The 14,128-nt window shown below is 50.8% G+C and overlaps 1 protein-coding gene across 7 annotated transcripts in view; it reads right to left on the reverse strand.

Annotated features, from left to right (window-relative positions):
• Positions 1–14,128, reverse strand: part of NTRK3 (neurotrophic receptor tyrosine kinase 3) — a 337,252-nt gene that overhangs the window by 47,606 nt on the left and 275,518 nt on the right. For all 7 annotated transcript variants that reach the window (XM_074317987.1, XM_019726720.2, XM_074317986.1 and 4 more), the window contains one exon: positions 11,968–12,211. In XM_074317987.1, the coding sequence (XP_074174088.1) occupies positions 11,968–12,211 (244 nt within the window). The remainder of the gene's footprint in view (positions 1–11,967; positions 12,212–14,128) is intronic.

A 14,128-nucleotide genomic window follows, 5' to 3' on the forward strand; every position in this document is an offset into this window, starting at 1 on the left:
AGTTCAAAAACACCGAAGTGAAGTGTGAAGGAAAGGCCAGTAAGAGATAATGATACTGGGGTACTAGTCCCATCTACGGGAACTTGGGCAAATAAACCTACGTTAGCTTCAGGCATGCAGGCGCCCCCGGTAAAGCCCTCCCTCTGTACACAATCCTTCAACACAGGTACAGTCAGTCCACTCACACCTGTGCCTTACGGTGTTAACAGAATCCCTCCACTTGTCAGGAGCCGAGGCTGGAGGGTGACGAGACAGATCCAGGATAATCTCTGAAGAGAGAGTGCTGACCGGGCTGGGATACGCCAGGAATGGCACAATGTGACAGCTCCCACCAGTCCCCTTTCTTACACTCCAGGGAGACGTGGCCCTTGGTCACTACATGCTTTGTCACCGCCTCTCAATGTCACCACCGAGTTCTCGTCACCACTCTCCACTCTGGGCGACCACGGCCAGTCAGGCAGATGGTACCTGAGATCTACTTGCCAGCCCTGGGGCAGACGGTACTTGCTATCGAGGCAAGTAGATTCACAAGCAACCAAAGGAGTCATTTCTTTTTCTTTTTTAGGTACAAAGGTAATTCAGTGACACGGAAAGCATGATGGACTCTAATAACCAAGTGACTCCCAAGTATCTGGAAATGAAGAAAATACAATTGGTCTCTTTAAGATCATAAAACAGGAAAACACGGGTGTATATCCAAGGTTGTGTGAAAAGCTTGAGTGGCTTCTGGGCCATGATGGCTCCATCATACCCTCATTGATACAGACGAAGAGAGAATGTGTCTTTCCACAGGGGCCTGGAAAAGTGATGGGAATGAATGCTCATCCCTCTCCTTTCAGAGGAAAGAGGAGGATTTAGTCAAAAGACCTGGAGTATTTCAGAACCTGCTGGGAAGCTGAGAAAGCCCCGTCATCAGACGGACACACTGGTCGTTCTTAGCTGCACGTCACTAACCATTTGATCCATCTGCCCTCCTTGCTCTGATTTCTTCCCTTCTAAGCATCCATCTCAGTCTGAGCCAGCTTCCCGCACAGGCTGGCTCATGGGGAGTGAGTGCCTGGCGACATAGCCCTGGAACCACCCTGCCTGCATTAATAAACTACCCTCCTGGTGCTAACTCCAGTCTCACAGGTGTTTTAATAAGACATTCTCTCTGGGCCTTCCATGGATAAGCAGATGTTCGGGCCCTCTGTGGGGAGTGAGACACCAGGGGCTCCCCCTTAGGTGGCTCCGTTCCATCTCCCACATGTACCTCCTAGAGTCCCCACATACTGACCGCTGGTGTCTGGCAAGTGGGGACCTATAAGGACCCATTTTAAAATGGCTGTGCCTGTGGGAGCACTATTCCTTGCCCATCACAAACATCTGACATAAGACTGTGTAGTTTTGAATGAAGCACTTTTATTAAGCACTTGTTATATGAAAAATCACAGTGATAAAAATAGAATGGATTCCTTTGCCTTCAAGGGAACTTATGCTGCAGAGAGCTGTAAGACATGCGTTTTCCTAAATGACTCAAGGGCATGAATAAATAAATACACACACACACATACAAAGACCGGGAAGTTGGGGATTGACCCATTGGGTAAGGAAACGATCAACTTCAAGAACAAACTGGGCCACACATCAAGGGTCCGTCCTGGCTGTGGCGGCTGAAGAGCATGACTCAGTGTGGGAGAGGCAGCCAAGGCTGTCCCGGTAATTGGCTGGTGGGAGACTTGGCGTCCTGACCACCCCTGCCAATCAACTTTGGGATTCTGATAACCCTGACTCATTGTTTCCGGAATGTACACGATCATTTACTAAGCTGCCCATATTTGTGGTAATGGAGGTAAGAGTGATGGTGGTGATGGTGGCGGCAGTGGTGGTGGTGAAACCAACAGCACCCAAGCCACCAGTTCCCAGAGCTCCCATGTATCCATTGCCCCATGCTAAGCACAGTGGTGAGCCGTGACCATCACGGGGCATGTGACACGAGGGAGAAAGGAGGGAGGACTGGACTGAAACCAGCCTTGTCTCTAAGGCTCTAGGGCACATGACACCAAAATCTCCCTCTGGGTCCTGGAGAATGGGCTGTAATTCTGAAGACATCTGTCTATTGCAGAATGAATTCACGGTCACAAAAGCGAGCTCCTGGTCGGATCTACAATGGGAAACCCTTCCTCTGATCAACTCCAAGTCCTTATTCTTGGGCTTCCAACAGACCAGCTCGAATGTCTAAACCAGCCCCAGGAGAGTGAGCGGCTGTGTTATTGCCCCAAGTTCTCTTAAGTAGGCTCCTCCCCCTTCCCATTTTAGTATACAGCACCAAAGACCATCATGGGAAATATCTTGGCTTGCAACTTAAAATTATTTAAAATGTCTTCCATATCATTTCTACCTTATTCACTAACATAGAATAATTACCGTCTACTGAGTGCCTAACAGGTAACAGACAATTTGCATACATTATCTGATTTAATCTGCACAAAAGAAATTTTTTTTTTCTTTCCCAGTTGAGGAGCTAAGGCTTAAGAGAATAAGAAAATTTCCTAAGGTCACATAGCTCATAAACAGAAGAAGCTCAGGATTCAAAGAATATCGACCTGCCTCCAGAATTAGTGGGGATTCTGCCCGCTCTCTCCCTGCTCTCCCCCTCCCCACCGCCAGCTGTCCTGCGGGATTAGCTAAACCAGAAGAAAAACAACCTGGAATAAAAAGTGTTTACAGTTCTGGATTTCAGATGCTATGCTGACCCAGTCCCCTGTCTCCTCCTCCACCTCTGGTTTAGACACAGACAGATCACAGTCTTGGGCTTTGAGGATTATGAGAGCAATACAATTTCCTACCACGAGGAAGTCAAGGAAGAGACTGTTCTCTCTACATGCAAATATCTTAATTACAGCTGGTAAAGAAGATATTTGTATGGAAATTTATGTATTTTTATATGTTACACATTCAGTGTGCCTCAGGAAAAAAAAAAAAACACAAAAAAATAAAGGCCTTTGACATTTGAAGAGTCCAAACAGCGTCTGCTCCAATACATGCCACCGGCAGGTGACAAAGGTGAGCTGCCATCTGGCCCTCCTCCGCCCTCCACAGGAGCCAGAGGAATGGAGTAAATCAACATAGGATTCAGGACGTCCTGCCACTTCCTTCTCTCCTTTCTGGAAGATGAGCTCTGGTATAAACATGCCTCAAGTTCTTACAGTTTTCTGTGGCGCCTCCCCGGTCTTATTTCCCAGTATCTGTCCCCACGGAGGCAAGGCTGACGACAAGTGTCTATTCTATGCCCGCACCGCCATGATTGCCAGAAGAAAACAACCAGGTTTCAAAAATGACAGGGAGATGAGATCAAGGGCAGGAGACCCCTGGAAACTGCTCTCCGAAAGAGGCTATTATTTTTTGGCAGAGCAAGGGAGGGAGATATCTTTATTTCATTGTTTCCTTACCAGTGAAGGTACATCCCATGAATAAAACACAACCAATTACCTATGAAAAGGCCATTGTGGTCGCACTGAGCTTCTTAGCATCTTCCCGAGTGCTATAATGTCTGTTTTCTAATATTGATCACGTCTACCTCCACCAAGCATGTACAAGGAAATGGTACCTTGCAGTAGGTGGGACTCTGGCTAGACAGAACTGGGAACTTCCCACTTCCAAAGCGTGTGACAAATTAGAAAGAAAAAGACAAAGCTCTCACTGGTAATTGCCTCCCTTTGTCACAGCCAGAAGGAATAAGGGGGGACCTGTGGAATCCCCAGAGATGCACGGAATAGAGCAAGCAAGCCATCTGTCTGGGAGGATTTTGAGCTGTTCTGCCTGGGACAACAGGGGTGAAACGGATGACATTTAAGACTCCTTCCAGCCTCATGTTTCTTTAAAACTGAATGACTTGGCATTTGTTCATGTTTCTAACACTCTGGGGATGCAGAATGGACTAGGTGGCCTAAGAGATGCATCTGTAAAACTCCATCCTGACCCTCAATGCCACTATTATTCTCTCTCAAGGTTACATCCCAAACTGACGAGGCTTCGCGTGCCCAGGCCCTGGTCTTCGGGTCACCTTTCTCGGCCCCACTGATTCCGTCAGCTTCTCTTCCGCACCCACTGCTACAAGGCAGCACGGGGCTCGTCCCCTCATCCCTGGGCCACTGCCGTGGCCTGCGTCCGTGGGTGCAGCTCCCAGCAGTCTCTCCTACAGGCCACTACCTGCCGACTTGTCCCCACACAGCCTCATTTACACTGAAAGATGACACACCTTCCACGACTGTCCAGTGGTGACCCCAGTCAGGACAGGTGGCTTCTCAAGGGCTGCCTTTGTGGCCCCATCCTTCCTTTGCAAACATTTCCTTCCACGTGTGTTCCATGCACCCTCGGTTTGGACCCGTTGGGTGTTCGGCTGTGCTAGGTCACTCTCCCGGTCTGCCTCCTTCCACACCACGCCCGTGCCTTTGCTAATAACCCTTCTGACTGGAACGCCCTCCCAAAACTCAGCCCACTGACGGCCACGCAAGCCCTCACGGCCCCTCACAGCAGCCCTCATGGCTGAAACCCCCAACTCTTTGGCCCCATGTACCTCCCTCTGGCGTAGGGTAGAGCTCCACATTTCCATCCTGTTTCGTATTCCCTATGAAAACTGAATTTCCTTGGGAACACAGATGTGTTCTCTTCATCCTAGCACATGTTCGGGGAATAGAACTGACTCCCATCCCCCAGCACAGGGACCTCGTCAATGGCCAGGAGATTTGGCACCAGGGGAAAGAAACCAGCATGAACAAGGGTTAGCAAATGGACTGACTGGATCAGCCATCCCGAGCCTGAATAAATGCTCTAGTGCTGACCTTGTTCTTGAGGATCTCAAGCTCTTGAACACATGGCCTACCCTCTTGGAGAGGCTTATCTAGAAAACGGACGTTAATTCTCCCTGAGCGCTTCCTTCTCTGGAAGGTCCCAGAAGACCCTCTTCCTCTCTAGGCAAAGCACCGAGAGGGGGGTGTGAAAGCTCTAAGCCCGCTGGCTGCGTGTGTGAAATGAGCATTTCTCCTGCAGCGGGTTTGGCTGTGAGGGCTGACATGACCAGCTGGTAAAGCAGAGGCAGCAGTCAGACGGGATGCAAATGGAGGTGCCCATGCACGGGGTCCCTGCTGCTGCCGTTCCGCTGCCATCACTGTCACCACCACGTGTGCCTGGAGGAGCTGCCCCACGTCTGAACTGAGAACTCACTGAAGGCGTCCTGGGGCTTGCAAGCCCCTCCAGAAAAGTGCTGCAAGAACCCCACGACGGGGGCAGGCAAGGGTGACAAAATGCCATGGCTCCTTGTTCTTACACTTCAACTGGAGTAGCTCTGTGTTTATCTATCCATCAGTGTATCTGTGTATCCATCCGTTCTTCCTTCCTTCCTTCCACCCATCCATCCTTCCATCCACCCATCTCTATCTATTTTATAAGGTTCCATCTGAATGGAAGGTTTTACTGCCTACAACACGTTGTGCTGGAAAACTACGCATCGAATCCAATATTAGGAAATGAGAGTCAAGAACACTGATCTAAAATCAATACCATCCAAGTAAGTGACTGATTGAACCAGAACCCAGGCCTTCAAGCCCCATCCAGGGGGGCTTTAGTCACATCCAGGAAAAGGAGCAGTAAAGCCACCCTTGGTGGCATTTCAAGATGAAACCGCAGGCCATTCCTCAGCTCTAACCAAGGTTCCATGCAGTGACAGAACACACTACTGGTGTGGCCAGCACAGTGAGAGGCGAGGAGCCTGCGACAAGGAAGAAGACAGGAAGTGCGCACTTTCTATATGACACACTCGGGTCCAGGGCAAGGCAGAGACTTGTCCCATGTCAGCGGTCATCATGGGGACAGAGCATAGGCTTTCTGCCTCTGGTCCTGCATTCTCGTCACCACGTGAGTCAGAATGCCCAGAGCCCGAGAGCAAAGATGGGAAGTACAGCCCAGGACTAAAGTTCCTAAACATGCGGAGCGGGGGAAATGCCACCCATCACTTCTTCTCTTCACTGTGAGAGCCTGACTGTTGGCACATGAGCCTCCTGGCCAGCACGTCCTCCACGCCGTCTTCACACCGGAGTGCTGGAATAGCCCACAGCTCAAAGCCCAGACCCCACACTACAGCCGCTCGGCACTTAGTAGGCGCCTGAGTGGCAGGGACATGTCCCTGGTGTTGGTCTGGGAAGGCCAGACGTCTGGAGACCTGAGATGGATGGAAGAATCCAGGTGATTCCCATCACTGAATAAAGTACCAAGAAAGTGGACACCCAGTAATTCTCTGCACACCAAGCTGATGTGGCCAATGACCCAAAATGTCCCCAAAGAGGAGAAGAGGGAAGAGCAGAAAGCACGTTAGTCACTGAACTAGATCCAGGTGTTGTGGGAAGAGCCCACGTCACAACTGGAGGCTGTTCCCTTATTTTACCCAGAAGGGAAACCAAACCTTCTGCCCACTTATCATTGCACATACAACTTAGCCCCCTGGAAGGCAAAACCCGAAAGAGACCACAGAACCAGAATATAAACTCCAGCCTTCACAGATGAAAGTGAAGCTTCTAACTGGCAGCGCGGACACCGCCGGCAAGGAGACCAAGGTGTCGGCACAGAGCAGGCCTGTCCCGCAACAGGCTCGGATTCAAAACGCCCGCGATTTCGTAGACAATGAGCGTGCAGCTCCTCCGGCTTTCATGGAGGAAACAAGGGGTCAGACCTGTACTTAGCATACATCTATCCTCCACACGCTGCTCCGTGTTCGCTCCCTCTGCAGTTCTGTGCAGCTCACTAGGTCTTAGCATTTAAGCTGTTTTTCACAATTCCCTCCAGATGTGTGTACTGTGGCCCTGAGTCGCACTGCAGGCGTCAGCAGCGAATGCTCGGAGCGTGCCTGGGGGTCTCCCACGGCCGCGTCTCCCAGCCAGCACCTGGCAGCCTGTCCCAAAGCGGAAGAAAAGAACAACACAGGTCTTAGGGACAGGGACTCGAAGGAGATCGGAGGCCCTCCTCTGGCCCCCGAATCAAAGCTCTGTCACACACAGTGAACTGGCCTAACCTTCCCGATCCAGCAGATGTGCGAGGCTACGCTGTTGGGACAGAATGGAGGACAAGAAAGGAGTTTTCCTTCACCTGCACTGGGGCCGAGGATGCCAGTGGCTCATTACAAGCCACTTGCTTCTCTTCCATCTGGGGACAAGCTACACTCCATTTCCCAGCCTGCCTTACAGACCGTGAGACCAGGCCTATGACGAGGTTCCTGCGATGAGGGGAAGTGACAGGCCTCACGTGCAGGCCCATTAGCCACCAGCATTCCTTCCTGCCTCCTTCCCCCTCCAGCTGGCTAGAATGGGGCTGGACACCTGGGGTGACCAAGGACCCACACAAAGGAGAGCGTGGAGCTCCAGCAGCCTGAATGACCGCACGGCGGAGGTTCACCGGCTCATACTGTTACACGACCTAGAAAGCGGCTTCTATTTGTGTCGGAACCGTTATATATTTTTGCATTTACTCGTTATGGCAGTTGGCCTACCTTTGCTAATACACTTATGTAAGTGTTACTCGGATGCCCATTTTGGAATTGGGCTAGACATGTGTATTTTAGCTCCAACGACAGTAAGAGTAATTAATGAGCACTAATCATCCTAAGAACTTTCTATTTATTAACACTTAACCCTTATAGCAAGTGCATGTGAGAGCGGCCATTAGCCCCATTTTGCAGTGGGGGGCACAGGAAGGTTAAATAACTCGCCCAAGGTCATGCAGCCAGGAATGACGGGAGCTGAGAAGGAAACCCACACACCGTGGGTTCAGGAGTCTGCACTTTCCATCACTGCCATGGGATACATGGCATCCCTAAAATAGAATATTCTACCTGCCAAGTCAGCTTTTTCTGTCTTATTCTCACACCCGAAGTGTTCCAGGGGCTTCCAGGAATTCTTACCTGGACTCTAGCTTAGGACCCAGGGCCTTGCTGTCAGCGGCCAGACGGCCTTTGGTCCCGCAGCCGTGTGTGTGCCTGGATTTGGGCACACTCATGCCACACGTCCTGGACGCATGGCTGCATTCCTTACGGAGGCTCCATCTGACTGAACTGAGTTGGCCCTGACCCGGACCACCTCTCACCTGCCTCCTAGGTACCGTCCGGTACTTACTGCTCAGACAATGGCTTCCCCGCAGCACCTCCAGGGGCAATACCTTGTGGGCACCTGTGTACCTGCCCAGGCTCTGCTTGGTCTGGCCTGATCCACCTCCTGCCTAACTCTGAAATCCCAGGCTGGCTTCACTCACTCACACCTGACTGGGTGTCCTCCAATCCCGGCCCGGGGCTGGGCGCAGGAGACAGCAGGGTGGGCAGAGGCTGGCCTGGCCCTGTGTTCCAGTGGGACCCGCACACGGAGCCCGCCCAACCCCACACCTCCTGCACCTCGGCGCACTGCCTCCCTTGCACATCACATCATCTGAAAACATGTCTCTTCCGGAATCCAACCTCCTCTTCAGGACTCTCGAAGCTTTCTTTAATTCCAGAGTTGAGCTCTAGTCTCGGAGTGTTGTCTGATGTCCTAAGAAAGGGATCACCAAACACTTACGAAAGCTGGTTTAAAGGCCATCTCAGAAGTGTCGTCACATCAGTGACCCACAGGAGGCAAACATAGCTGTCACTGGACTTAGTCTTAGGAAGAGGGCAAATTGCTCTGGCAGTCTGGTACAGAGATGTTTGTTTTCCCTTTGTAAATATGTGTAACAGGAAATTAGGTTGTTCACCTTTGCAAACCGTTCGCATACCGCTCGTGCATGAGTCAGATGGTGCTTCTTTAAGAAATTAAAAATGAGTAAGAATGAAAAGAAAGAGTTTATCTGTACCTCTCCCCCTGCCCTCAGGTGCACACTCAGATTTGCACTGGGCAGGTGAGCGTGCCTGCATGCACACACCCACGCCCCTCAGTTATCTGCATTCCAGCTGCATTAGGCACGAGAAGCCAGCACGCTCGTAGGCCCAATAAGCTTAGCAGCCTACAGTAGCAGAGGTGGAAACCTGTCCCAGGAGGCAGCCGCAGACAGAATCATCCAGCGCTCTGGCTCCCTCGTAAATCACTGCTTTCCCCCAGAGCTTCAGCTGGTGTACCGAACAAAAAAAAATCTTTCATAAATCACTTGAACATGGGCTTTAGCTCTAAGATTCCTCAGCAGGACCACATAGACACTGACCGGAAGAACAGGCAAGTACTGATGACCCAGTGTTTCTATCTAAGCCGAAATCTTGGGAAGGACATTTCCCAGAGGGGGTCGCCTTAACGGCCCCACCCCTTTGGGGCGGCTGCCTCATCCCAGTGTATTTTCCAGCAGTCAGGAGGTCCCTCTCTCTGACTCAAGAATCAGCTCTGAAATAAGATTATCCCTGGGGTTTCCTGCCTTGGGCACGAAGGGGACGAAGGAAAATAACATAAACAAATTAATTCGCTTCACATCAGAATAACTTGGTTGAGAGGCTGTGTTTGTCCTCATTTTAAAAATGGGAAAATGAAAGAGAGGTTAGGGAAAGTGTACTGAGGTCCCAGAGCTGCTGACGGTGGTGTTAGGATGTGAACGCAGGTAAAACTAGACCCAAATGCAGACTCCCCTCATCAGCCTGATGTCTTCCAGTACAGATAACAAGTTCATTCCCAATGTGACCTCAGGCGGATCGCTTCTGCCTTTTGCTTCACAGCTGAGGGAGGGGAAGCTGTGACTACATTAGGACACTGAGCAACTGAACACAAGGATACCAGCTGCTCTCCGCATACAGTGTAGCATGGACCCGCCGTCCATAGAACACGGGTTTGCCGGTGGTGCACTGGGACATTACTGCACAAGCCGTCCTTTTTATTTCATGCTCCTTGGGCCAAAGACATATTTGCAAGCTACCTGGTCTCAGCTTACGCCTGGCTTGGAATTCACAAACAAGGAATTGCATCCGCTGGGATGTGGACAATTCCACCAACCCCCGCCCCCGCTTTCTTAAGTTCTAACCTGCCCTGGTACCCACGGAAATGAGATGGGTTCACTCCTTGTAGCCCTCCCAGGAGTAGAGAGCATCAGTTCACAGGTATTAAAGCAAGGGCACAGCAGTATCATTTGAAGATGTGATCTTTTTTCTCTCTCTCACTTTTAAATCAGAATCGAGAAATATTACGTGCACTCCTTGAGGCAAGTTTGAAGGCTGAGTCTGTACACATTCTGGTCAGACAGTGTTTCCCCAGGTCCTGGGGAAGCCAGCAGAGACCAGACTGGTATAATCAGACATCTGCCTCACCCAGAAAAACAGTGATCCTTTCCCGGCTTTTATCAACACCAATATAAATCTGAGCTCAGCCAGACAGGCCAGCAAACCCCATTACACAGAGTGCAAAGGCAATTAAACGGTGCCAGCTTCAGCTAGACGCGAGAAACCTATGACCCATGGGCCCTTCCTAACCGTCCCAATGCCTGTTGTAGAAATGACTGGAAAAGTCACGCTACATGTTTGAGAGAGGCCCTGTTGTAGCCTTCCCTTTGCAGATCTGTCCCAGCCATCGGTCTATGCTCTTTTTGCCACATCTAGGGATGTTGGATAGGGCAGGGTGGCTCAAGAAACTGCCCAGTTCGCTGCAGACATACTACCTTCCCCCACTGTCTGGTCTACTTTGCTTCATATTCTTTCATGATGGTGAATCATTTGCCATCCTTTGGTTACATCATGGACAAATGACTTTTTAGCCACAAAGGGCATTTCTCAACCCTTCCATTTCTTTTCTTTAGGGCACAGCTACAATGCACTGTCTTGAGCAACTGGCTTTAACGTCCTGTTTAGACAAAGCCATGAGGAGCAGTGAAACAGAATTGCTCTGCAAATGCCAAGCCCGAGCTCCCAGCCTCTTGGCCCCTGTGCTCAGGCCAAAAGGACAATCACACCTGGGCTGCTTGACTCACAATATGATCATTCGTTCCCTACAAAGAAGGTGAGACAAAAGGCAACCATGCCTCTCAACTTCCAAAACACTGTCCCACCCTCCCTTGCACCACACGCCCAAAGTCCTTGCCCATTCAATGTCCCTGGAGTCAAGTCCCATATTTTTGAGGCATCTGCTTTCCAATCCGTTTACAGAAGTTATTCTATCTCTGTATCTCAGGTCGCATCTATATTCCCCCTTTTTGTTGAGAGAAATGACACTCGTGTGTACTCGCCCTTTCCGTGGCAATAACACTGGCAGACCCACCCAATGATCCACGGGAAGGTAATTCCCAAAGATGAAGAGGAAAAAGGTTCCGGGAGCAAAATGAGACACCTATTAGTGTAAAGTGGACAACCGCACGAGGTAAAATGGAACGTGATGTCTCGGCTCACGATCAGAAAGCTGCTCTAACCTGCCGCTCTCGCCAGTGTTGGCGACGTAACGTCTCCCTTTGCTCCTCCCTCCTACGCCATTTGGGTAACTGTGCTCAGGAAGACAGCAGCCGTTTTGCTACGTGACGTTGGGTTGTGGCTTGTCAGCAAGGTATTTATCTACCTTTGAAAACATGCCAATGGGGTCAGCAGATAATTTCCGAGAACAAACTGTGCTGTGGGTGAGGCTGGATCAGGGACTGAGGGGGAAGCGGCTGGAATGCAGCACCACGCTTAGCCTGCGTGTGTGCGCGTGTGTGTGCGTGTGTGTGCGTGTATCTGTTTGCATGAAGAATGAGTACTGATGGTTCAAGTGAGAACACAATGCACATGTCGTTACAATGCAAGGACGCGGTTGAGTTAAATATCCAGATGGAGGGAGGTGTGAGCTATGCAGAGAAAAATAAACAGGTAGGTCAAGACGCAGGAGTGGCCAAAAGATAACCATCGCGGGTATGTACGGGCATGGCTGCGCATGTGTGTGCTCCAGAGTGACAGGATCAACGGACACTGACGAAGACACGTAAGCAAGGTGCGAGCTCTGCCCCCGCGTCCCACAGCTGGAAAGGCTGCCTTACCCTGTAGTAATCGGTGCTGTAGACATCTCTGGACATGCCGAAGTCTCCGATCTTCACCAGCAGGTTGGCTCCCACCAGGCAGTTCCTGGTGGCCAGGTCGCGGTGCACGAAGTGCTGGGAGGCCAGGTACACCATGCCCGAGGCGATCTGCCCGGCGATGTGCAGCATCTGGGACAGCCCCAGCTCGCCCTTCGCCTGGCGGGGCTGTCCATCCACCAGGATCATGGCGTCTGGCCCGTGGGCCCTGCAGGGGTGGGGAGGGGGACAGGAGAGGGGGCAGAGAGATTTCAGCCACTCAGAGGGGAAAGGCCTTGGTTCCCTGTTCCCGGGACGCAGCGCAGAAATGAGGGAAACCCCCTTCTCAGCTCTCCTATGGCCTATTTCTATCCACCTCAAATCCTCTTACATGATGTGGACACAGGTGAAATGCTACACCCAGGTTCCCAGCTAAGATGACAGCAGACGTGCTCTCATGGATCAGGGAATCAACCTACTGTTTTAAAATATTTAATTGCCACCCAGGGTTTCCCAGGTTCTAAAGGTCTAACACAGAATGACTAATAAAATGACCACTAACTCTTACATAGCCCTTGCTGTGTTCCATGCACTGTTCTATGTATCTTAAAATATATTCTTTCACTCAATCCTTCCACCCCAATTCTGAAATAAGAAAACTGAGGCACGAAGTGATCAGATCACCTGGAGGATGTCCCAGAGGCCCCAGGGTGACCACAGGGTGATCAGGAGCAGACTAAAAGCAGACATGTGTCTCGAGAAGGCAGCTTTAAACTCTAAGAAGCATCAAGAGGGTTTCTCAAACAGCTTCCTGGCCCCACCCCCAGGGATTCTGATTGGCTAAGGGGAGCTCATTCATTTGCATTTCCCACACGCTCCCAGTGCTGAGGCTTCTGGGTAGCGAGACTCCTGAGGCCAGGCTCCCAACCTCTCCACCACACTGCCTAGGACTGGGGGACCCCTGTCACCGACAGGCCCTGATACAGAGACGCTGTAGCTCTAAAGCAGAGGTCTGGGGTGCTACAACACTCCCTCCCTCCCAAATCAAGGCCCAGATTTGTTATCCTAACACCTTGCCCTGTCATGTCAGTCACTTTTAGTGTTCCCTCTTTTCTCCAGTAAGCCCAATGAGCCATGACCACACCCAGGGTCCTTATTTATGAAGTTGGGGGCCAAGGAGCCCTGGTGGACAGCGAGGCCTCAGCCTGTTTTACTGCTTCTCCAATCCCCACCGAGAGGCACCATTAAACATGAGTGTGGTTATTTTATTACCTCCTGGGGGCTTTGCCTACCTCACCCCTCTCTGGAGGAAGGCAAGTGACAGCATCAGCTCACAAGGAAGGGGTCAGCAGACAAGCCCCACTTTTGTCTACCAGGAGAGTACACTGCAGCCTGCCCCTAAAACCCACCCCCGGGGGGTGTGAGAGCAGGACGGGCCTCCACTCTCTTTTCCTCCTCTCCCCTTACACTGCACATGACAGGCAGCTGGCAGCTCTCCTTAGCCCTGCCTGGGGCACGTGGGCTGAAGGCACTGCTGGATCTATGGAGAAAGGATGGTGGGAAAGGGTCATGTCCCTCCAGGGAACGAAGCACAGGGCTAGAAGTCTCCTGAGCACTGAGAAAGGGTGTCACCTGCACTAGAAACTGCCACAGTTCGCAGTTCTGATAAAACAATGATTGTAACAATTTCACTAGTGGCCACCATTTACTGAACACCTTCCAGTAGCTACATGGAAAACTCACCTAGGTATTATAGGAATATAGTCATTTAATAACCATAACAACGAACCTATGAAGTTCTTTATAGCCTTATTGTCTAGGGGAGAGAATTAAGGCTTAATCACTTGCTCCAAGTTATAAAACTAAGATGCGACAAATTCGAGCTGTGAACACAAGTCTGTTGATAAGGACTGAGTTGTCCAGGAAAGAAAGATATTTCATTGTGAAGCCAAGTTCTGGAGGTTCAGACAATCCTACAGGTACTTTCCATTCCTCCAGGGACATTTTTGGAAACCCAGCTCAGGAGGTGTGTTCGTTACCTGCTGCCAACCCTTCCCAGACCCCCTCAAAACCACAGCACTCTTCTGAAAGTCCCATTTCAAGGAGACACTCATCAATTTTGTGTGAGTGTGCTAGAGTCTTCCTT

This window comes from Rhinolophus sinicus, linkage group LG13, assembly GCF_036562045.2.
Source record: "Rhinolophus sinicus isolate RSC01 linkage group LG13, ASM3656204v1, whole genome shotgun sequence".
In the NCBI taxonomy this organism is placed as follows: Eukaryota; Metazoa; Chordata; class Mammalia; order Chiroptera; family Rhinolophidae; genus Rhinolophus; species Rhinolophus sinicus.